General features: G+C 41.3%; 1 protein-coding gene across 1 annotated transcript in view; it reads left to right on the top strand.

Moving 5' to 3' along the window:
• Window positions 1-23819, top strand: part of adgrv1 (adhesion G protein-coupled receptor V1) — a 96197-nt gene that overhangs the window by 8579 nt on the left and 63799 nt on the right. The window contains exons 10-50 of the mRNA XM_065965461.1: window positions 273-449; window positions 815-1038; window positions 2229-2355; window positions 2499-2684; window positions 2850-3030; window positions 3935-4098; window positions 4182-4305; window positions 4424-4684; window positions 5685-5811; window positions 6231-6454; window positions 6618-7352; window positions 9619-9992; window positions 10690-10869; window positions 11285-11465; window positions 11662-11859; window positions 12002-12124; window positions 12392-12476; window positions 13039-13174; window positions 13575-13940; window positions 14075-14318; window positions 14435-14650; window positions 14753-14968; window positions 15114-15358; window positions 15459-15640; window positions 15727-16225; window positions 16354-16663; window positions 16879-17088; window positions 17667-17797; window positions 17940-18039; window positions 18197-18376; window positions 18489-18652; window positions 19563-19650; window positions 20962-21040; window positions 21124-21262; window positions 21583-21724; window positions 22156-22421; window positions 22605-22780; window positions 22955-23082; window positions 23195-23376; window positions 23480-23626; window positions 23714-23794. Coding sequence (XP_065821533.1) covers window positions 273-449; window positions 815-1038; window positions 2229-2355; window positions 2499-2684; window positions 2850-3030; window positions 3935-4098; window positions 4182-4305; window positions 4424-4684; window positions 5685-5811; window positions 6231-6454; window positions 6618-7352; window positions 9619-9992; window positions 10690-10869; window positions 11285-11465; window positions 11662-11859; window positions 12002-12124; window positions 12392-12476; window positions 13039-13174; window positions 13575-13940; window positions 14075-14318; window positions 14435-14650; window positions 14753-14968; window positions 15114-15358; window positions 15459-15640; window positions 15727-16225; window positions 16354-16663; window positions 16879-17088; window positions 17667-17797; window positions 17940-18039; window positions 18197-18376; window positions 18489-18652; window positions 19563-19650; window positions 20962-21040; window positions 21124-21262; window positions 21583-21724; window positions 22156-22421; window positions 22605-22780; window positions 22955-23082; window positions 23195-23376; window positions 23480-23626; window positions 23714-23794 — 8298 coding nt within the window. The remainder of the gene's footprint in view (window positions 1-272; window positions 450-814; window positions 1039-2228; window positions 2356-2498; window positions 2685-2849; window positions 3031-3934; window positions 4099-4181; window positions 4306-4423; window positions 4685-5684; window positions 5812-6230; window positions 6455-6617; window positions 7353-9618; window positions 9993-10689; window positions 10870-11284; window positions 11466-11661; window positions 11860-12001; window positions 12125-12391; window positions 12477-13038; window positions 13175-13574; window positions 13941-14074; window positions 14319-14434; window positions 14651-14752; window positions 14969-15113; window positions 15359-15458; window positions 15641-15726; window positions 16226-16353; window positions 16664-16878; window positions 17089-17666; window positions 17798-17939; window positions 18040-18196; window positions 18377-18488; window positions 18653-19562; window positions 19651-20961; window positions 21041-21123; window positions 21263-21582; window positions 21725-22155; window positions 22422-22604; window positions 22781-22954; window positions 23083-23194; window positions 23377-23479; window positions 23627-23713; window positions 23795-23819) is intronic.

The following is a 23819-nucleotide window of genomic DNA, read 5'->3' as shown; positions in this document are numbered from 1 at the left end:
AAAAGGGTGCAAGAAAGGCTATTTTACTTTCCATATAAGCAGAATCATGCCACACACCTTTAGAGAGAACCTTCAAGTATACATGCACATTCATTAATGGAGTGAGAGGGGAACCAACAGGCATTTCAGCACATCTAAATAAGGACAGAACAGAAATGATCAGATTGGAAAGTTGAATCAATGACTGAAGCATTGTGTGTTATTAGTCAAGGCTTCCTCTTATTATCCTGTTTAAGCCATTTAACACAGTTGTTTGTTTCTATTCCCTTTAGTTAAATACACTGGAGCTGGTTGACATCAAACCTCCAATTCATTCAAACAGCCCGAGGTTTGGTGGACCTTTAAACTTAACTTTGACTGTCACCCCTGACATCGCTAACGGGGAAATCGGCTTTACCAGCAACACCACGGTGGTCCTATATGAACCAGAGGACAACAATACAAGCACAGTAAGTTGTAACTTAATAGTATCAGTTCTGTAATACTACAGTATATGCAGTATATAACCATAACTTATCATAATTCGTTTAAACATTATGTATTTGTTGGGGGCGGGTTTGGTAGAGCAGGCGCCCCATGCACAGTGGCGATGTACATGTGGCAAGACTCTTTCAAGATGTCCTATCAAAAAATGATCAAAATTTTTTTTTTTAAAATGCTTTTGTTCATTTGTAAATTTAAATGACAGAGTCCTCAGAATCAGTCAGAAAACTCCCCTTGTCCTTGCTGGCTTGTATTTGTGTTTCAAAGTGAGTTATCCTCTTGTGTGTACAGTTTGTATTGTAGTGTAATTCTTATCATGTTTGTACCGCAGGTCAGCATCCCTCTTCGACGTGATGGGACAGACGGTCAGGCTGAAGTGTTCTGGAGTCTCCAACCCACTGGAGCCAATCAGGAAGATATAACTGCTAAAGACCTCGAGCCTCTAAACGGCTCTGTTATCTTTCTCTCAGGGCAGAGTGATGCTTTCATCAACTTCACTATCCTGGCTGATGATATCCCAGAAGTAAACGAGACCTTACTGCTCACTCTGGATAGGTAAGTGGATATAGATTTTGCAGATTAGTTCATCATCAAAATAACTGTGTATTCTGATAACTATCATTTACACATCTAAGATACAAATTACCTTTTGGGGTTTAGATGAAGAAGTTGAAAGTTTGTTGTGTTTCAGAGTCAACTTGTAAAAAAAAAAAAAAGTTGAGTGGGTGGTTTTTTATCTCACCCCTTCCCTCCTTTGGTATTCTTTAGATAAGTGTGTATGTATGTGTGTTTGTGTAGCGGTTTTGGGGAGGGGGGTGGGGGGTGGGGTTGTATCTGCTAGTCTATTTTCTGATGAGTATGGCTGCTCTCTCCCCCTCCCACTCATACCCCCTGCAGGGTGGAGACTGCACGCTTTATAGTGTACTTTGGGTAAGTGGAGAGTGGAATGAATCTGGGCCTTTTGTGTGGCGTGAATCAGGACTTTGTTTTTCAGAGAAGGGCCTACTTCAGGTTTTCTGGGGTCTTTAGTTGATGTGGGGATGAGGGGGGACTTAGGTTGGGTTGGGGGATCAGGCCGGGTGTGAAAAAAGGAACCCAAAGGAGAGTGGTTGTTGGTAGTAAATAGAGAATCTTCTATTTGTGTTTCCTTCTAATTTAACCAGGCTTGATTGTGTTCTCTTTTAAAGATGTCAGTGTTTGTATGCATGCAGAGCCCTGGCTGTGACTGTTTGTTTGGAGTGCTCCTTTCTATCATGGCTTTGTCCCTAATTTAGCCCTTGTGTGATGCTTACTTGGCTCCAGTTTTCTCAACATACACACACATACATACACCCCTGATGAGCAATAAAGATGCAGGCATGGGGTTGACTGACATTGTTATTGAAAGTGGCCCAAGCGGCAGGACCTCAGGGTATGGAGCCTGTGATGAATAAACACTAAACAATGCCAGGAATATATTAGAAAGTTTAGATTGAAGTTGAGCTGTTACATTGTGTGCTATCACTTGATTATCCAGATGCTATAAAAAAAGTCCCACAAAAAAGACAAGAACAGAAAAAGACGTTGATACTTCCATTACAGAGTTTTCATTATATCTACAATTTAAATTATGTTTCTATCTGACTTTTGAGTCCACAGTGAGTTCCACATGTACCTTCAGGGAGGGGGTAATGACTGTTTAAAAAGTTGTCATTTGCTACTATAATCTTAAACTGTGTACTTGTTTATTTGTGTGTGTGTCTCAGGAGTATTGTTGAAAACCAGATCCTGAAAGCTGGCTTTACCAGCAGAAAGATTGTCATCATGGAGAATGATGACCCTGGGGGGGTGTTTGAGTTTTCCCAATTTTCGAGAGGTCCATGGGTCATCCATGTAAGTCTGTAAATTGCAATGTTATACTAGAGGACTTTATCATTGTAAAGTGTTTATGTTACGTCAAGCCCAACAGGTGTTGTTGTACTCCAGTTGTAACCGGTTTTGGTCACCTGAAACATGTCAATTTTAAATGTATCCAGGAGGGGGAAACCGTGGAGCTGCATGTGGTCAGAGCTCAGGGACAGCTTCTCAAACAGCTGGTTCGATATGCTGTCATGCCTTCAGGCAACACTGAATTCTACGGCGCCACAGGCATCCTGGAGTTCAAACCAGGGGAGAGAGAAGTGGTGGTGGCACTTGTGGCGAGGCCTGATGGGGTGCCTGAGGTAAGGTCATGGTCAATTCTATTTTGACCTTGATATAATCATTTCATTTACTACAAGATTTCCCAGTCTGTTAGCAGAATAATCTTCATGTTAAGAAAGTAACAAATATATGCTTGATATGAAAACTTTGTGCGTTTGTGTTTTTTTACCTGTGTGTTCATACAGCTAGAAGAAACTTTCTCGGTGGTACTGAGTAGCCACAGTACTCCACCCAGTCGCCTTGGTAACCACAGAGAGGTTAACATCACAGTGCGAAAGAACGATGACCCCTTTGGCGTCATTGAGTTCATCCAACCAGGACTGACGGTGGCCATCAATGAGAGCAAGGGGGACGAGATGCACCAGGGTACTTTGAAGTTCAAGTTCTTCAGATAATAGTGAAGATTCTTCATCTCAAGTTGTATCTTATTCACACTTTGAGTGAACCACAGCACATTTGTCCTCAAGTTGGATAATGATGAAAAAGATGAAAGTACAGTATGTGTTAAAGACTACTTTAATGTGCCAGCTTAAGAACAACATGTATAATGATAGTTTAATGCATAAGAATGTGTTAACACAGATAAACAAGTGCATTTGTCAACTCGTATAGTCATACATTTGGGCCCAAAACTGATGATACAATCTGGTCCAAAGTACGGTACATGGAAAAGCAAAAAGCCTTCTACAATTCTACAATTAACTTAGCAGATGCTTTTATCCAAAGCGACGTACATCAGTGAGTAAGCACAAAACTAATCCATTCATACACCGCCACCGAAGCAGCGGGAGCAATGCAGGGTTAAGTGTCTTGCTCGCCTTCTCTCAGTATTTGTGAATGTATCGCCATTGTTGCTCTTTACATACAGGCACTATTTTAATCAAAATATTCAGCACTAAAGAAATATTGAATTGAAGACCTGTTACTTACTAAAAATGATTGGTATTGCCCTCTTTGACCGGTTTTTCTGTGGCTTCCAGAGAGAAAATCCCATTGGCGTCATCATTGGCCTCAATCACCACAGTAGCTGTATCTGCTCCACATACAACGGCATCACCTGTGTAAATGTGCAAGATATTAGATTATATTAGCAATACAGCCAAACTGTTGGGCTGTAAGCAAGGGGACATTTTTTTTTCGTATACTATACCAAAATGATAGCCTTTACAAAACACAAAAGACTAAAGATTAAAAGAAAAGTGCATACACAAGACTATATCTAAATGAATATCTAAATTAAAAATCTTTCTCTATTGTGATTTTCTTCCAGCGGTGTACCCTGTAGTGAGGAACAGAGGTCACTTCGGAGAAGTGTCAGTCTCCTGGGTCCTGGAGCCAGCACTGTCTGGAGACGTGAGCCCCATCCAGGGAAATATCACCTTCACGGAGGGGGAGAACCTCAAAAACCTCACTCTCTTCTCTGTTCCAGACGAGGTACAATTAAAAACTCAAATTATACATGCAGTCCATTATAAGGTTCAGCTATTGTTTGACTTTTCATTTTCTTTCTGTTGAAGCTCCCAGAGGACATGGAGAATTTCACCATCACATTGTTGAATGCTACAGGTGGTGCAAGGCTGGGAAACAAACTCAGTGCCATTTTACACATTAACAAGAATGATGACTCCATTTACTTCTCTGGTAAGGATGCATTTCTGGATCCACTTTATATAACGGAGATAATATCTATGTATATTAAAGCTACACTCATTCACTCCTCTCCCTGGCTACCTCGCCATGTCTACTTCCACCTCTTCAGAACCCGTGATTGTACGACTTCAGGAAGGTGGCATAGCCAACTTCAGCGTTCTGAGGGCAGGGAGGGCAGACTTTGTTGCGACGGTAATGTGTCGTGTGGACTATGGAAATGCATCCCCAGGTGACCTCACCTTGCTGAGTAATGACACGCTGCTGGTGTTTGACGTGGGTCAATGGATAAAGAACATCTCAGTTGCTGTAGAAGATGACAACATACCGGAGACTGATGAGCCCTTTTACATTGTTCTCTACAATGCTACTGGTGAGTCTGTGCGTCTTTCTTAATATGTGGTCGACTCGGCAGTTTTGTTATAAGGATGCCTTCTGTGAATAAAGTACTTGGGTCATGTAATATAATTGAGCGTCCATATTTCATATACGAGATAATAAAAGTGATATATCCTGCAATTCATCTTGTGCTTTCGGGAGTTGCTTTTTTCCATGTGCTTCAAGAACCAGGCAATCACACCTTATCTGAAGAAAACATGATCCCCTTCTTTCTCCCCTTTTCACTCCTTCATCTTGATGTCAGAGGAGTAGCTAGGTTATTAAGAATTGTTTGTGGTAATGCTGAAAGCTCGTTTAATCCAAGTATTGTGTGTCAGGGATGGGAATAAAAGACCAGCGGGCCCCACCAGGACCTTAATTACCCGACTCCAGACTTTCTCAGACACAAAGACGAGCCACTCTACTGGCCTCTCTGTTTGCTGGGTGACACAGAGGAGAGTTGAGTAAGGGTTAGCCTCTGGTTTAAGCCAAGGGATTCTCCTTTATAGTGGCCGTGTTAAAAGTCAATAACCCTCATGTTGAAAGTCAATCAAACTCACACCATGAACATCTTTACCTCTCCTTTTTTGATAGGAGCAAATTTGCATGCATGCCACAGTTAATTCATCTCGCTGATCAAAGTAGTGCTTGTGATTGGCTGTTTCAGCTTTGGGAGTATTATTTCATCAAAATATCATCCACTTGTATTTATTCATTTCTTATTTTTCTAAAAATCTCAATGAAAGCCACTTGTCAAGGCTCTCTACGCTGGGATGCCTTTATCTTCCGAAGACATTTTTCAGGAATAAGATGCTCTGTCCTCATGGGCCTGGTTGTCATAGTTATGGTGCACTCGTAAGAGCTTACTGCATTGCATGAAGCATGACAATAATAAATTTGCCAGTGCGGTTTTTATTGTTTCTTGCCTTTATTTAACTATCTATGCATGCATTCATTTCTCTATGTATAGTCTAATATCTTGCACATTTACACAGGTGATGCCGTTGTATATGGAGCAGATACAGCTACTGTGGTGATTGAGGCCAATGATGACGCCAATGGGATTTTCTCCCTGGAAGCCACAGAAAAACCGGTCAAAGAGGGCAATACCAATCATTTTTAGTAAGTAATAGGTCTTCAATTCAATATTTCTTTAGTGCTGAATATTTTGATTAAGATAGTCTTGAATAGTTTTTTAAGGTTTATTTTGGGATAGGACAGAGTCAGAAATCGGGGACAGAGAGATTGGGGAATGACATGTGGGAAAGTAGTAACAGGTCTGGAGGACTACAGCACATAGGGTGTGCGCACTAACCACTACATCACTACATCACTACACCACTACATCACTACACCACTACACCACCGGAGCCCCAGTCTTGAATAGTTTAATATGGGCTTAATGAGGCTGTTCATATTGAAACAATTTATTTGGAAGAATTGGCCCATTGCCAAAAAAATACACAGGCATTGTGATTATAAAGATACAATGTTTTCTTTTGTCTTCAATGATATGAATATCTTTTTCTTGTCTGCTCCAGTGTCCTGCGTACCAGAGGACATTTTGGTAACGTTACAGTTTTCTGGCAGCTGTTTGCAAATGACTCAGAGACTCCTCTGGAGGAAAACCAGGAGTTTACCAACATATCTGGCTCCATCACCTTCACAACAGGGGAAGAGACCAAACCTATCGTTCTGGAAGCCATCTCAGATAAGCTGCCAGAGTTCAATGAGTTCTTTATCCTCAGACTGGTCGACATCTCAGGTTAGTTCAGAATAAAAGTGACATTCACTTCTGTCATGGAGATTTTAATTTGCAATCATATTTTATTGGAGTCATCTGCCTTTTAACCTCCATACTGCCAATTCCTAAGTTAAGGGTGAGCTTGTCTTGAAAACCACTGATCTCTTTTAAATTATTTGTTTAGGAGGCCATCCGGGGGAGGGTGGACAACTTGCAGAGACTTCCCTGAATGTCTCAGTTCTCATCCCTTTCAATGACGACCCGTTTGGTGTCTTTGCCATTGCGGACAGCAACCTGGACCAAGAAGTAGCTGAAGATGTACTCTCAGATGAGGATATGGCCGATGTCGCTTCTTTCACTGTCCTTCGCCAGCAGGGTACTTTTGGTGATGTGCGTGTCGCCTGGGAGATTGTATCTGGACACTTCCCAGAGGGCCTTCCTCTGATGGATGACCTGCTCCTTCAAGCCTCCTTCCCAGATGAGGTTCAGCTCAGGCCTCATGCCAGGCGACACCACTCTGCCACAGACACATGGTTTTTCTCCGGGCTCCCGGGGGCTTATGGGACCATCTCCCCTGAAGATGGGCCGGCTGCTGTTTCCAACTTTACCATTTCTGCTTGGCTTGTGCCCAGCCCGGACACTGACGGCTTCATATTCAGCAAAGGAACAAGGAATGGGACTTTGCATTATGGAGTGAAGGTCCACACCAATGAGTCTCATGTCACAGTGATGCTGTACTATACAGCCATAGGATCAAGCAATCCACAAGTGGCTCGAGCCACTGCTGAGAAATTTTTAGAGAATAACGCCTGGTTACACGTGATTCTTACCGTTGATGATGGGATTATTGAGTTCTTCCTGGATGGGATCCCTATTCCTGGAGGACTGAGGAGCATCAAAGGAGAGGGCGTTGCCGATGGTAAGCAAATTCTCGGTTTCTAGTTTGGTTTATTTGCACATTTTTGAAAGAAGAATCAAACAGGAAAAATAAAACAAATAACAATAAAACAGGTGAGGTAGAAACCCTGAGGGCTTATCTCAAAACCTCACCTTTAAAACAAAGGTGAAATAAAATAACAATAACAAAGTAAAAATATTTACTCTCACAAATATATTTTACCCAATTGAAAAAATTACATACAAACATTGAACAAATAAAATAGAGCAAAACAAGACATGCAGTATGGACAATATAACAAAATCAGGACAATTCACTTTTTATTACAAAAACGTTCTGACATCAAAGCATTTATGAGTCTCATTTTGTATCTGGAAAAAGAAAAAAAATCATAAAGTAAATAAAAATGTGGGTTCCATAATTTGACTCCTTGGTATCTTATTGAGTACTGTCTTCAATAAGACCTCAGCTTTGAAAACTCCAAATCAAATGTTACATTGATAGATTTTAAATGTGTTGATAATTGGAAGAAAATGTCTTTAATTTGTTAAAATTGGAAGAATTGTATTTTTATTTAATAAGTGTTGAATGTATTTTATCGACTTTTTTTTTCATCGCAATAATTTCCCCAAATGTCAAACACCAAATTCATTCATACACAGGCCAAATTATGATGTACAAATACTTCTTCTTGTCCTGTAAATTGTTTCCTATTGTCTCAGCACCGTGCCCGTGTACCGAGCCACAAATACCATGCTCTTGTACTTGTAATGATGATGATGTCTATTCATGAATCTAATTGGGAGACTTTGTGTGTGACTTTCTGGGAGCAGGATTTCAGGCTTTTTACTTTATTTTGCACAAATAGAATGAAAGCAAGTCCTCACATTTACGTACACATTGCAGATGCACGATTACACACACACACGCATGCACCCAGCCACCTCTCAGTCACTTCTTCATTGTTCAGGTCTGTTGGGACTCTGCAATGCTTCAATGACCATTTAAAATCAGCACTGCAGGATATTGTTGCTGCTAAAGGGAATCAGTCAGCATCTTCTTTTCTTCCCTTTTTCCTCTCTAATTAACAGACACAATAGACGCTGCCTGTATAGGACCAAAACCCCCCAGAGGGGAAATATTCTGATGGCTCCTTGGCTAACTTCAATCACAGTAGATGTATACATAATCATCAATCATGTCTGCTACTAGTAACTCAAACCCACAGAGGAATTGCTTTGTGTCAGGGTTTTGTACTTGCTCACTGTGGCATATTTCCAATGTTGTCCCACTGTATTTCTGGTGTCTTATAAACCCATGACGGTTGGGCACTTTGTGTGTGTGACACGTAAATAAAGTACAATCAATCAATCAAAAATGTACCAGTAGAGGAAGCAATACGCATAGAACTGTAAGTAATGATGTAACAGTACCTTGTGAGACAGTTATAAATCAGTACACATACAGTATGGGACAATACAAATTAGTAAAATTAAAATAATCACAATTTAGCTTTTTAAACAGCAGAAGGACACTATCTGCCTTTGACTTTTCTTGTTTGAGGCCATGTCTCTACATCTGTAGCTGAAAAGAGGCATACCGGCATGGTGTCAGTAAGTGATGATTTTACAGTGGATGACGCACAGCCAGTGTGTCCTGCTATCAATAAACTAGTGGAGGGTCTTTTTCTCCTTCGAGTACGTGTCCCAGTAGTGTGTCCACACCTGGGAGAGAAAGATATGTAAGAAAACATCACAGAAAGAGCTAATAGAACTTTTTTTTTTCCACTTTTGAATGTTCTTTTTGTTTTTCATTTGCTCCTGTAACTTTGCGATCTCGTCAATGTCTCTACGTGTCTTTTCAAAATAGAACACATTTGTTTTCAAGACAGGAAAGTTACTTAGGTGTAAGTAAAAATAAAAAGCTAAATAAAAGCATCACAATTAAAGGTTTAATAAGGCAACTCTTATCTAAAACTTGAAACTTGGTTAATTACACCTTTAGAAATATCCCTAGATGTAAATATCAGCATAATGAATAATTAATGAGAAAGAGCACTACAATGATCTACTACATGTTTATTTTTTCCTTGGTGTTTCCTTTTTTTAGATGCAATGCTGATCAAACAATAATTTGTAATTCATGCTTGGGGCCATGAAAGTAATTTGTTTCACTTGTGTATCGAGCCGTTACCTACTTAATCTACTCGTACATATATTGTTTAAGAACGCTAGCCTGTTCATTAAAAATATGTACCTTTTTTTCCCTCTCTGTATTTTTACTCCAGGACCTGCGTCTGTGTATATTGGTTCGGATCCTGAGGGTGAACAGCGCTACACAGGCCTTCTCCAGGACGTCCGCTTGTACAGGACTAAGCTGAACCGCAGCCATATCCACGAGCTCCACACCCAGCCTGCTAAAACAGACCTGCGTAGCATTTCAGGTTACCTGCGCTACCGGCAGGATGAGAGGCAGAAGTCATTCGTGGTGGAGGCCAGGGATGATAATGAGGAGGAGGGGGAGGAGATGTTCTATCTACAGTTGGTAGCAGTTCATGGTGGAGCGCGTCTGCCTCTCCCCAGACCCACTGCTATATTGCGTGTCATGAAAAGTGACAATGCCAATGGGCTTTTTGGCTTCACTGGTGCCTGCATACCTGATGTAAGTGCAAAGTAGCTAGCGATTTATTTTCAGCCATTTTAGCTGCTATTCACATCTAAATAAACCTAACAAACACTGCACATAAGACTATTAGCACATAGGACAGACTATTAAATAAAGATTTGAATAACTCTTCTGAGAAGGCTGAATCTACATGTATCTGCATAGAGACACATGAAATGTAAACCTACTGGTTTGTCAGTCCCTGTCCTGCTACATATTTTATCAGTCTTCATGCCTGGCTGCAGAGAGAGCATGCGCTCCGTTTTTAGTTTGATTAGATACGTGGGCTCACATGTTGGGCCCTCTCAGGTAGAGCGACAGCTGGTGAGGCTGCGGCAGGTCTGCCTGTCAGGGCATTCCTGTAGAAGTAGAGCAGGAGTTCCAGCACTGGAAAAGGATATCTTGTTCCACGTTCCATCAACACAACAGGTGGCAGGGCCGGCGATGGCATTCCATCAGAACCAGAGGATCTTCTTTATGTCCTTGATCCTTTGGGGTTATAGAGCTGTAGTGGCATGTAGGCTATCAGGTGCTTCCTCTGCAAATCTCATTAACACTGTGCTGTAATCAAAAATACTGCCTTCTCTAATAATTGAAAACTGCACAACTACAGTAGGATAAATGCAGCATTCATCATTTCCTCCATTAGTACAGAATGAATCGTTAATATAATTCCCTTGCTTTGTTCCTATAGACCACTGAGGAAGGCTCCACCATCTCTTGTGTGATCGAGCGTTTGCGGGGATCTCTGGACCATGTTTATGTCAACTACAATGTTACCCAACTGGATACCTTGGACAGTGAGACCCCTGCCCATCAGGATTTTGTGAATGCCACTGGTGCTGTGCTTTTCACGCCTGGACAACGCTCTGAGGTTTGTGCACTGTGTATGTAAGAGTGACTCAACAGTTTGACCTGTATTTGTCTTGGAGGAGTTAGAGAAAACCCCTCTGAGTTAATCATGGGTCACATACAGTGCAGTCTCTCAGCTGATAAAAATGCATGTGATGTATCTTGTCTGAACTGTTTTTTACACATCATGCAAATCATGTAAATACTGCATACGGTTTAACAGAAGTACAATACAGCCACCAAGATGCAATGTTCAAGACAACCAGCCCCCCCTAGTGGTTGTTTGGTTTGTGAAGTCAACAGGTGTCTGCTGATCATTAAGATTTAAATATATGCTTGTGGAACACAGCTCAGACTCAATGATCATATTTTAAAAAAAATTAAATATTAGCTTACTTACTTAACTTGTTATGTTTATATTGATATCTGTCCTTTAGGTGCTGAACCTGTTAGTGTTGGATGATAACCTTCCAGAGCTGGCAGAGTCCTTTCAGATCACTCTGGTGTCAGCAGAGTCTGGTGACGGGAAGCTGGGTTCCACCCCCACCAGCGGAGCGAGCATTGATCCAAATAGCTCTGTCAACATTGTCACTGTCACAGCTAGTGATCACCCTTATGGTATTTACTTACACGTCGAAATTAAGTACTATTGCTCCTTGGTTATAACAAATGTATTTGATTATTTTGTGATAATATTCCTCCCCAACCCAACCCACTTCTACTCTTATCCCATCTTTTCCCTCTTTTTTTAATAATTTACTCCCTTATTTTTTCTCTTATAATCATCCCTGAAACTGACTCTATCTTTATGCAGGCCTGCTGCAGTTTCAGCCCAGCCCTCCAGGAGAAGGACTAATCTCTCCTGTTTTCGAGCCTGCTCACATAACTGTTAATGAGGAAGATGGACAAGTCCGTTTGTTGGTGGCCAGGGCCCAGGGCCTTTTAGGAAGGATCATGGTAGGATACAGGACGACCCCCTTCACAGCATCCAGCCCTGAAGACTATGAGGTTAGTTATTCTTTAATCGTACTGATCCATCCATCTATTTATTCATCCATTATAGATACCACTTATGCACACATGAATTAGTGAATAATAAGTACATGGTGATTGCATCTCTGATTTCCTCCTTCTCTGTCTCTTGCAGGACTCAGACGGCATTCTGGACTTTCTTCCAGGGGAACGATTAAAGTTTATCCCTGTGACTATCGTTGATAATCCTGTCCCCGAGCTGGACAAGATTTTTAGAGTGGAGCTCTACAATGCTGATGGAGGAGGTGAGATACTTGACCCCAAATTCAAGAAGTTGTTTTATTAGTCGTTTTTCTTAAATTTAGTTCCTTTGCCTTAACCTTTGTTTATAGCTGAATTGACCCTGTGTTTTGCCCTGCTTTGTTTTTGTGTGTTTTGTGTGCTGTGCTTCTGTGTTCTCTCGTACCCTCCAACATCCGCAACTGCCTTCCTCTTACCCTCCTTCCTATTTGCCCTTTGACATCTGCTTCTCTGGTGTGACACTTGTTTGATCCTCCTGTGTGATCCATAAGTTGGTCAGTATCTGAATAGTGAAGGGAGTGGTAGTGGTGAGAGTGACTCTGACTTCCTCCTTCCATCCTACTACCACCATGGTAAGTATCCCCTTCCTTAACTGCCCAAACAGCTTCTTGTTTTAGTTCCTTTCCCCTTACACTCACATCTTGCATATTAGTCATATTATGGATCAACTAACCTGCTGCTTTCAAAGTGGCCCTTTATCTACATTAGATATTCATTTGATCAGATAAAGATTGCACACATCTGTAGGTGTTTGCATGCACATGCACATTTAATTAACTCTGTGTAGTGTTTACATTGTACTCTGACCCGTTTGTAAGAGAACGCAAGGAGAGTAATGTGGGAAAAGCAAATAGTCTTTACCAGCAGTATCCAGAAGCAAGTGACATTAAATCTCATCACATTAAATCACATTTAAAATAAGTGTTTTACTTTTAGTTTAGGCTGCTGTCACACCTTCTGAAATAACTTACTTTTTGAATGAAGCTGCCTTTTTCATTCTTATGCCCTTGATATCACTTTTTCTGAAAATTAAAGAAAACCGTCTTTATATTTCTGTTCTGTGAGGATTAGGCCATTTTTAAAATGTAGCCCATATGTATTGCTAAACGGTAAAATCTTGTATTTTGTGTGTAGCCAGCTTGGGAGTTGCGTCTCGCATCACAGTGACCATTGCTGCTTCTGATGATGCCCATGGAGTGTTTCAGTTCAGTCCTAGATCTCTCTCTATCAATGGGACAGAACCAGAGGATGGACGCAGCTCTGTGGTGCTTCAGGTCCGTGTCATACACAGTTAAATATTAGATCATGACCACTGAGACACAAAAACATGTTTGCATTAGCATGTAATTATTTTAACAATGTGCTTAGAAAAAATAAAGCCCTGTGTCCACCTAGCGTTTTATTCTAAGTGCCAGCGTTTGTGTATATTAAAAACAGTAAAAAGCAACAGTGCTGTGTCGGTCATACAGCGGCTGTTGTGACAGGACAGACGTGCAGCACTTTTTTTTCCGCAGTGCACAAACACTTGATGCAAGTGCTGCAGAGAGCACAGCCAGCACTTTTTTGCCTGGTAAATAAGCTAGGTGGACACGGAGCCAAAGTAATTACTTTAAGTGTCACGGGTCATGACCATTGTACCATCATGCTATGTTTGCTTTTTTGTTTCTCTCCCAGGTGGATCGGTCCTTTGGTGACCTCTCCAATGTAACTGTGTACTGGGAGGTTGATCCCAGCTCTGAGGGGGAGCTCCTCAGCAGGTTTGGGAACATCACCTTTGGAGTAGGGCAGACTACAGAGAATATCATCATTGATGTGGCTCCAGATGAGATCCCTGAGCTGGACAGAAGTTTCACTGTGTCATTGGTTAATGTCTCTCATGGTCGTCTGGGACCTCAGATATCTGCTACTCTGACTGTACTCGCCAGTGATGACCCCTATGGGGTTTTTGTATTCGCTAACGAAACAAGGTCTGTCCGACTTCCTGAAGCTGACTCATCTGTCTCCCTCAACATCCTGCGACAGAGAGGCCTGATGGGTCAGGTGTGTCCTACTGTAGAAGTTTAGAATTTTTTTTAACAATAAAAGGAATTAGAGGAATTAAAACCATTATGATTCCGTTACTCTGTCTTTCAATAAATAATCAGAATGTTTTTTTTGTATTTGAACATGTCTAGGTGAATGTGACATATGGGACACTTAAAGAGGCACAGCCAGAACCTTTCAGGACCCCTGGAGTGGGCCGGGCTACTGAGGGACGGGATTTTGTCCCTCTCTTGGATTCTGTTGTGTTCTTGGCCAATCAGAGTGAAGCAAACATCAGACTTCAAGTGCTAGATGATGAGGATCCAGAGAGAGACGAGTCAATTTTTGTGAAGTTGATCAGTGTTCAGCTTATCGAAGGAGAGCAGGAAAGATCCAGTAAGATACTGAAACTCCCAAAGTAAACACATTAACACATAAAAAAAAGTTTAACATACAAAGACTTCCATTTCCAAAACTCAACTCAAGAAACATCTTCCTGTCATCCCTTTCAGTTTCCAATTCCCCTTCTGTGGGCCCCCTGACTGACACCTTTGCCCAGGTGATAGTGGAGGCGAGCGATGATGCTTTTGGAGTCCTTCAGTTATCGGCTTCTGCTGTCAGTGTTGCTGAGCACTATGTTGGACCCATCATTAATGTTACACGTGTCGGAGGGATTTTTGCAGACGTGTCTGTCAAGTTCAGAGCAGTGCCTTTGACTGCCAGAGTCAGTAAGTTTTGGCCAGGAAGTATGAATTTGAACATCTCTCTAAACACGTGAGATGGGCAGGACATGTCTTCATGTATATCTATTACTTTGTGAAATCCTATAGGTGAGGACTACAGTGTAGCCTCCACTGATGTTGTCCTCCTTGAGGGAGAGTCCAGTAAATCTGTTCCCGTCTATGTCATCAATGATATGGTCCCGGAGTTGGAGGAGACCTTTCTTATCGAGCTCATCAACCAAACCACAGGCGGAGCTCTTCTGGGGGAGCTCACCCGTGCCATCATCACCATACTGCCTTCTGACGACCCATTCGGTGCCTTTGGTAAGTAAGCATCATCCAGGATATGTTTCATTTTATTTTAGACTATTCAAATAATTATATTCATAAATTATAAATAATTATAGTTATAGTTATAAATAGTTATAGTTCATTGTTCAAGGAGTACCTCTCTTGATTTTCCCCATAGTCTTCCAAGCTATTCCAGTCACCATAGAAGAACCAGGATCTAACTCCATTGAGGTCAAGTTGCCAATTGTACGTAATGCTGGTACTATTGGCACAGTGGTAGTCCAATGGCAAGCCACTGTAAACGGTAAATTAGCAAATGGGGACATCAGACCCACATCGGGGGAGGTTAGATTTGCTCCTGGAGAGACCATGAAGACGCTGCAAGTAGAGATTTTATCTGACGATGTACCTGAAATCACAGAGGTAAGAACGCTAGTGTGGATTATCCAAAATAATATATATCCTGTGAAATATTTGAATCATTTGAGATCAAATGTTCATCAAACATTTTTGTCCTCTCTAGATAATTAAGGTGGAGCTTACTGGTGCCAGTAATGGGGGAAACCTTGGAGCTGATACATCTGTCAACATCATAGTGCCTGCTAATGACAACCCATATGGGACTGTGTTCTTTGAACAATCTGTTTACCGCGTTCAAGAGCCCCTGGAGGGAGTTCATAGGGCTAATATTACTGTCCGCAGGAGGTACTTGTTTTGTTTTTCTTTGGGAAAATGTATTTTCTTGTACTAAGGCTAAAACTCAATCACTTCTTCTGTCACCTTTATTTCAGTGGTGGACACTTTGGTCGCTTGGAGATCTTGTACAGCACCTCTGAGATTGACGTTGTTGGTTTGGTTCAGAAGGATAACCAGAACCTTCTGATGTACTATGCACTCCCAAAACCAGGCATTCCCTCAGTCCCCCTCCTTAGGACAGTGAATACAACTGGTCAGACAGACCCCCTGGCTGCGTGTGCTGCTGCTTGTCTGAGAGAGCGTGCCTGCCAGGCCTTCTCCCTGTCACCAGACATGACCTCACCATCTTGCACCTGGGTGACTTCAGGGGCTGACCAACTGACACCGAACTCTCAGGTTATAACTTATGTAAAAAACACCACTGCTGCTGCAGTCCTGTTTAGTGGCCAGGCTGAAGCAGGGAGTGATTTTTCTCCTGTGACAGCTCAAAGTGCCTTCATGGATGATGGGTCAGGGGTCACCAACCTCTCAGTCCCAATCTTGACTGATAAGTTCCCTGAAATGGATGAGAGCTTCAACATACAGATCTTACAGGTAAAACTCAGTCATACATATATATTTGCCTGTTATTTTTAAGAGCGTTTTTCAAGATTGTCTTATTTATGCCTAATTTTATTCAAAAATATTTACTGAAACATAACTACTGTATGTGTTTTTTGAAGGTAGAGCTGATAAATCTGCCTGTGGTACCAAAGAACCTGCCCACGATTGGCCTGCCAGACAAAGCGGTGGTAACTATAGGCATGAACGGAGATGCATTTGGGGTGTTTTTGATATACAGCCTCAGTCCAGGCGCCCGGAACGAGGGGCTCTATCTGGAGGTTCGTGAAGAGCCTCTGGTTGTGGTGCCCCTGGTCATAGAGAGGAGAGGAGGGAATCTTGGCACTGTTACTGTAGAGTGGAGGTTTGTTGGAGGAAAAGCCACACCAGATGCTGACTTCACTGGGACTGGAGGGACTCTAGTCTTTGATGGTATGAGGACCACTGACTGATTTAACTTTAATATGTTGTTATTATAATTCCCCTTAAAGCCATGTGAAAACCAACATCTTCTCAAATTTAATAATTTGTAAAAATGTCCTTTTGTCATGATTGTTTCTACGTATTTCAACAAGATAAGTAAGGATAATTAAAACAACATTATCATGTGCACTTAATGATATCCTTTATTCTCCCTGTTTCTTCAGGTGATCTAAAGAAGACGATAGAGATTGTTATCAGAGACGATATAGAGCCAGAGGACAACGAGAGCCTCATGATTGGTCTTGTGAATACAGAAGGAGGAAGTCGAATCCTACCCAGCTCTGACACCGTTACCATAGTGATACTTGCTAACGATAACGTGGCTGGGATAGTTGGATTCCATCCCTCTTCGCGATCTGTGATCGCCAGAGAAGGTCGGTTACTATTTTGGGTGACAAGCAAGACGTATTTGGATATTTGATCCATAGTATGTACATTGATATCTCTAGACTTATAAAATTCTGCTGTATATCCTTTCCACTTTCCTTCACTAGATATGTTTGTAATTATGTTTGAGTGCAAGCTTATGGGATATAGACTCCTGGAAAGGTAGCATGCACTAACAGGTGGACCCTGAGGTTGTCAGTCATTATGTTGAAATTAAATCTTCATGGTTGAAGTCTGAGAAATATTCAAACATTTATGGACCCTGAGTTGCTTCTTGTGGCATATTAAGCATAAAGAAAGAAATGTAGATTTGATGTCCATAAATGCATTAATCTCTATAGAACACTATTTACTTCACATAATAGTTCTCCACATTAAAACTGGTCAAATACAGGTTTTTGATTGATGTAGCGTAAGTCTTACTGTATAAATGATTTTTGAATTTTCCATTTTTTTTTATTTAGTCACATATAATCATTCACTTACTTGGGTGAAATAAGACTCAATACTATTTCAACAGTTTTTTTACAGTCAGTATACGGTGCATTATGTTTTTCTATTACAGGTGAGATGCTATCCCTATTAGTGATGAGAACTGCGCCAGGTCGAGGTAATGTCACTCTGGACTGGACTGTACAAGGGCCACGTGTACTCCGGACGTTCACCCAAACATCAGGGACACTTTTCTTTACTGAGGTAAAAACCATCATTACCAAGCATTAAGATTTGGCACAGATCAGCATGTTGTTATTGTTGATCTCTTTGTGGCTGGTTAAAGGTTTCAACACACAACTTACTAAATCAACTGAACAGCTGTTATTTGCCGTGTCTCCTACAGGGTGAACTGAATGACACCATAGTCCTACAACTTCTTGATGATGTCACACCAGAGGATAAGGATGAATACAAAATGTCCTTGTCCAATATACAAACGTTTGGTAATGATCTTAGCGTCTGATCTTTATATCTAATCTTAGCCTCTTTATGGTTGGTCATTGAGCCTGAAATCATTGTGAAGAAAATTCTTAAATACCCTAAAATAACCTAAGATAGAATTCTTACACAGATGGTCATGACTCTGGTTTGCAAACACAGGTGTTGTGGAGACTGGCCATGCTGCTCTTGATGCTCAGGGCAGTGAGGCAGTCATTTCTGTGGACATCAGCGATGAACCCTATGGGCTACTGACAATTGCCCCATCGTCCCTCAAGGTGACCACAGAGGAACAGGACCGGACTGTTAACATTTACGTCAAAAGAGAGTTTGGAGCCTCAGGTCAGTTTGAAAAAATGAGAATTTAATGAATGGATTTTCTTTGAGTTTATTCTTCTTCATGCTTAGCGCTAAGCCGCCACAACCGACATCTTACTAAAGTGTATTTGTACAGGAGCGGTGAACATCACCTATGAGGTTATAAGAGGTTCTTTGCAAGACCTGTCCCAGATAGAGGGTGCTCTCGCTGAACCGGGACAAGACTTCATCGCTGGTACTGGTTCTGTAATCCTTCAGGACGGACAGACTACCGTTGCCATCCCTGTCACCATACTAGAGGTAAAGACTGTATCTTTCTTCCATTTTTCAGTCGTCTCTCCATTAAATGTGAAGGCGTACATGAAAAAGGTCTGGAAAGATTTGTTTCTCAAAACCATAATTACCCAATTTAACAATCTTTATTCCTTTTGATTATATAAGGTGTCTTTTAAATTGCAATGTTAAAGGTAGAGTCAGCAGCAGTGTTCGTTGCAGCTCTTAAACACAGCATTCAAACTGGGCCCCTCCTCCTGGGCACATCCACCGCAGAACTTAGAGTGTACATTTACTGCTTGTACCTACACTGCAGTCTACCTGAGAATATTACATTTGCTGTAATGGAAAATCTGATGATTTAGCAAGCTCGCACAAGCTAACCGACGGTGTTTGGCACCTGCCTGTCCAACAGAAAGCAGGCCAACTCCGCATCCGCAGGTGAAAACCAACACATGGTTCAATCTCATTTCACTTTAACAGCGAAGCGTTTCGCCTTCGTATGATTATATTTTCTCTTCTTTGCCCCTACGTCTGCCGCTGGTTTTGAATCGCATTTAATGGCTGAATTGTATCCACTCCCAAACTCACCTGCGTGCTGTTATTGGCTGGGGGAAACACACCAGCTACCCACTCAGAAACATCCTGAGTCAACTAAATCAAAACATTAAATTCCCGGCAGAGAACTCTGCAGACACCACCACACATGCATGGAGGCCAAGATGACATGATAGATGCAACATTACTTTTGTATAAGTCTATATTTTCTGTTTTCGGAAAAAAAAAGCTATTGACTCTATCTTTAAGTTGTTTCATCAATAAAATACATTATTTCTGCCTGAAATATCTTACTCCATTTTGAACCAAGCTCAGCTTCCTTACAGATAATTTAGTTTAAATGTGGAATTAAAAGCTTTTCATTTCCACTTTCTTAAAGGATGACACGCCAGAGCTGCAGGAGTTCTTCTTGGTCAACATAACATCAGCAGTTCTCATCACGACCATTGCCACTGTTCCACAACTAGGTATGGAGAAGTAGATTGAAAATGATCCTTATGAAAGTTGTGATTGAATTTGCAATCATTGGGTTGTTAAAAGACAAAAAAAAAACGTATTTGCACTTTTTCTGTATTTAACATTTGTGTTTAATTGTGTCCTTTAATTAAATCACTTTCTTCTGTTTTCCCGGTTTGATGAGTAGAGGTTGTGTTTTGCACACTGCCAGGTAAAATTGCAAGCTCATATGGACAGGTGACAAATTAAAGGAAAAACTGATGTTTTTGCAGTGAAGACATTTGTTGTCTCTGTTAAGCCAAGGGGTTTGTTTGGTGGCACTGATGGGGCTTCTTGTCCCCTTAGAGGAAAGAGTCACTTCAATATAAGTTGTCTGGAGTCATAACCTTCTTCCTATCATGAGAAATGTTTACTGCAAGTGATTATGTCCAAAAGCTCACAAGGCATCACTGAAACAACAAATGAGGGAGTATCATTTGGAAGGTTTTGTTCCATCCCTCCAGATTTGTAGAATCAATTCCATATTGAAGCTGTTTTGATGGCCTACCACCTTGCTAAGCCACATTATTTTGGGTTTTTCCTTTAATTTGTCACCATCTGTATGTTTACATGCTTTAGATGAAAACCATGGAGTTTTATATACAATGTTCCTGTGTGGTATATTAAACTACAACAATTTAGTTTACTGTCAAAATGCAAAGAGCTTGGTAGTTACTGCTTTTGCATAATCCAAACCACAGTCCAATTTATGAATGAGTAACTTTAGAAAGTGATGAGTAGACAGAACATTACAGGCAGAGCAGCACTTGGAGACTCCAAGAATACTATCCACCCTCTCTACGCACAGTAAACACTCGGCCGCTCTTTTGGCAGCAGTCATTATGTGGCTTGGATGAGGGAGATTGATGCCTTCCATGATTGAGGAAGCCTGGGGATTTGTTTGGAGCCGAGTAGCACTGTGTTGCGAGGATAGAGAAAGCCAAACTAAACCTGGAGCTGGCCTCCTGGTGTCTAGGCCGTGGAGTGAATGGGAGAAGACTATTCAGGGGGTCATAAATCAGTCCATCCAAAAGACTTGGCTGCTCAGTCTACCCATCCACTTACAGGAGACGCTTCTTAGCTGTAATCTTTTGGTCAAATGTGCCATGACTGCTTTTAGATTGCCTACAGTTTCCTCTTTCATTTCTTGCTGTTGATGCTTGCACTGTAGATGGAACCATAAAGCCACGGCTGAAGCTCATACTTTTAATTCTATTATTGATGCCAATTGAAAATCTGAAGGATGAAACATGTTTCCTCTATGTGTGTTGTCCTTTCTCCAGACACTCAGGGTTTGGTCGCTGAGGTTAGCATTGCTGCCAATGATGGGATAAGAGGAGTCATTGAATGGACAAGTACCATGTAAGAAATGCAATGTGCTTATATTCATTTATGTTGAGTAGTATAGAAATACAGTTCTCATCCAAATATGGTCTGCTCTCCAGGTTTGAAGTCAATGAAACAATAGGGACCCTTACTCTCGTGGCCTACAGGAGCAAGGGGGCGTATGGAAATGTCTCTCTTTTCTTCTATGCTCAGAATCTGGAAGCTCAACAAGGACTGGATTACAATACCAGTGAAATGGTCAGTATATACAGAGGTACACACACTGTACACAAAAAACAGACTGCATGTGTAATAACACAGCACATCCTATAATACTTACAGAAGCATTCAAATCTACAAGGGTACAGTCACAGGTAACTGGACCTGCTCTAGATTCTTGTCATGGAAAAGGGCTCTTTATTTCTGAATAAGAAGTCTGATGAGAATTAAAATGTCGTCAAAGAATCTAAATAAAGGGGAGCTATCCTTACCTCAGTATGAACTCATTAACTTATAGTTTAAACAGACATGTTGCAGCTTGCACTTTATTAACCTAAAAAAATCCTCTCTTCTTCCAGATGCTGCATTTTGTCGATGGTGAACGGTATAAGTTTGTAGAAGTGCAGATCATCAATGACGTTGTTCCAGAGGGAGCTGAGAGATTCCAGCTCATCCTGTCCGAGCCTTCACTGGGGCTTGAGCTGGGCACCAACACAACAGGTAGATAATATGACAGTGGTACAAACAGTGTAAGCATGATGTGCATAGATCTTCTGCTTTTCATTGAAGAGGTCTTATACCATAAATATGCATCGAATATGCTGGTATACAAATATGGTATACATAAGACTCAACAGGGCCAGGATTTGATTCACATCAAATCAGGTTGTTACGTAATAACAACAACAACCTTTTTGTGTACCTTTTACAGTTCATGTAGCAAAATCTTTGAACTGGAACTTGAAAACATGTTTTACTTTAAATACCAGATTGTGTTTGAAACATCAATCTATCTCTGGTCATGCAGGTCAAATAAACTGAAGAACTTGAAATGACTGCTGTCTTTTAAGAATCATGAGCTGATTGAAGAAGCTATGTTGTACAATGTTATGAAATAATTTTCAAGCCTACGTCTTTCTGTTTTCTTTTAGCAACCGTGAATATCCTTGCCAGTGACGATGGACATGGTGTCATTTCTTTTAACACCAGCGAGCATTTCTTACTGAAGGAGCCCACCTCAGTGTCTGGTCTGAGTGAGAGTGTGGCCACCCTGTATGTGGTTCGAAACCCAGAGGAAGGCACATTTGGCTCCGTAACGGTTCAGTTCATCATCACTGATGCAAACGGCAGTCTGGCCGAGGGGGATTTGACTCCAGCACGAGGGTTTGTGGTACTGGAGGATGGAGTCAGGTTTAAGGTGAGGTAGAGAACATTTTTTCTTGGTAAATGAGAAATTATGTTTACTTTTAAGATATCATTTTACACAAAGACTTGTTTCTTTTTTTAAATATCTATTAGAAGTCAGTATTAACATACTAGTTTGTGTATTACACAGCATAAGCCGGTTCATTGTTTGACAGACTATTCTGTGTTGTTTCAGATGTTGGAGATCTGGGCAATACTTGACGCTGAACCTGAAGTCAATGAAACCTTCAGTGTGACCCTGACTAACCCAACAGGAGGTGCACGTCTGGGTGACCAACTCCAAACTCGAATCACTGTCCTGGAGAATTTAGCTCCATCTGGCTTGTTCCGCATCGGACCTACTATCAACAGGTCTCAGGCTCTGAAACTTTACATATTTTTAACACTTGTAGTAGTGTGTCATATTTTTAACACTTGTAGTAGTAGTTTTTAACTGAAAATGTGATCAAATGCACAAACACTCACAGAATAATACTCATGGGAAAAAAAATGCTAAAATAGTCTTTATCTGTGTGTTCTGTTCAGAACTAACACAGAAGTGACTGCTAATGAAGGTGGCAGAACAGTCTTCCTCACCGTGTCTCGCAGTAATGGTCTGGAGTCACTTGTTAGTGTGGAATGGGAGACCCTGTCTGACACAGCTATGGCCTCTGGTGAGACTGATGATTGATAACCCATACATATTCTGTTTTCCTCTTGTTTTCTACGTTCATTCCAATAGCAGTTTCCCCATGTTTTTTTCTTTTTGTCCCTTTATTTTTCTAGAGGGTCCCCTCTCAGTGATTGGTGTGTACCAGAGCTTTGAGGATTACCCCACCTCCGCTTGGTGCTCACTTCCTGAAGGGTCTTCCCCCCTGGCTATGAGGCTGGATAGGAGGCCTATGTTTGGATCCTCACACACCTTGGCTACTCTTTATAGGTGGCAGGGTGTGTTTGTGCCAGTAGAGGTAGGCTAACAACAGTGTTATTTTACAGCCAGTACATAATGTTCCCACTGTATACGTACAGTATGCCTGACACTGATGGTACAATTTATTCTGGTCGTTACAGTCGGTCAGGATTCAGGAGCCAAGCTCTTGTGTTGGGTTTGCAGTGAATGGATCTACCTACATTGGCATCACTCACAGTGGCCCTCCCTTTTCCCCCGCTACCAACCTTAGCATTTTCAAATTGCATATGGACCTTAATGTCACATTGGTGAGTCTAAACCCAGTCATGCAACAGCATTCAAAGACCTTGTCTCTTATTATCTTCATATAATTTTAGACAATCTGATTTGTTTAGGAACAAACTTTAGGTGTAGAAGCTCTGGATGTGAAACACTTCTCAACTGAAGGCAGAGATTACCTAATAGCATCAAGCCAGGTGAGGCTGACCTACAGATCTTACA

The sequence above is a fragment of the Labrus bergylta genome, chromosome 2 (genome assembly GCF_963930695.1).
Source record: "Labrus bergylta chromosome 2, fLabBer1.1, whole genome shotgun sequence".
Classification (NCBI taxonomy): domain Eukaryota; kingdom Metazoa; phylum Chordata; class Actinopteri; order Labriformes; family Labridae; genus Labrus; species Labrus bergylta.
The sequence above is the reverse complement of the archived record's forward strand: the minus strand, read 5'-3'. Positions and strand labels throughout refer to the sequence as shown.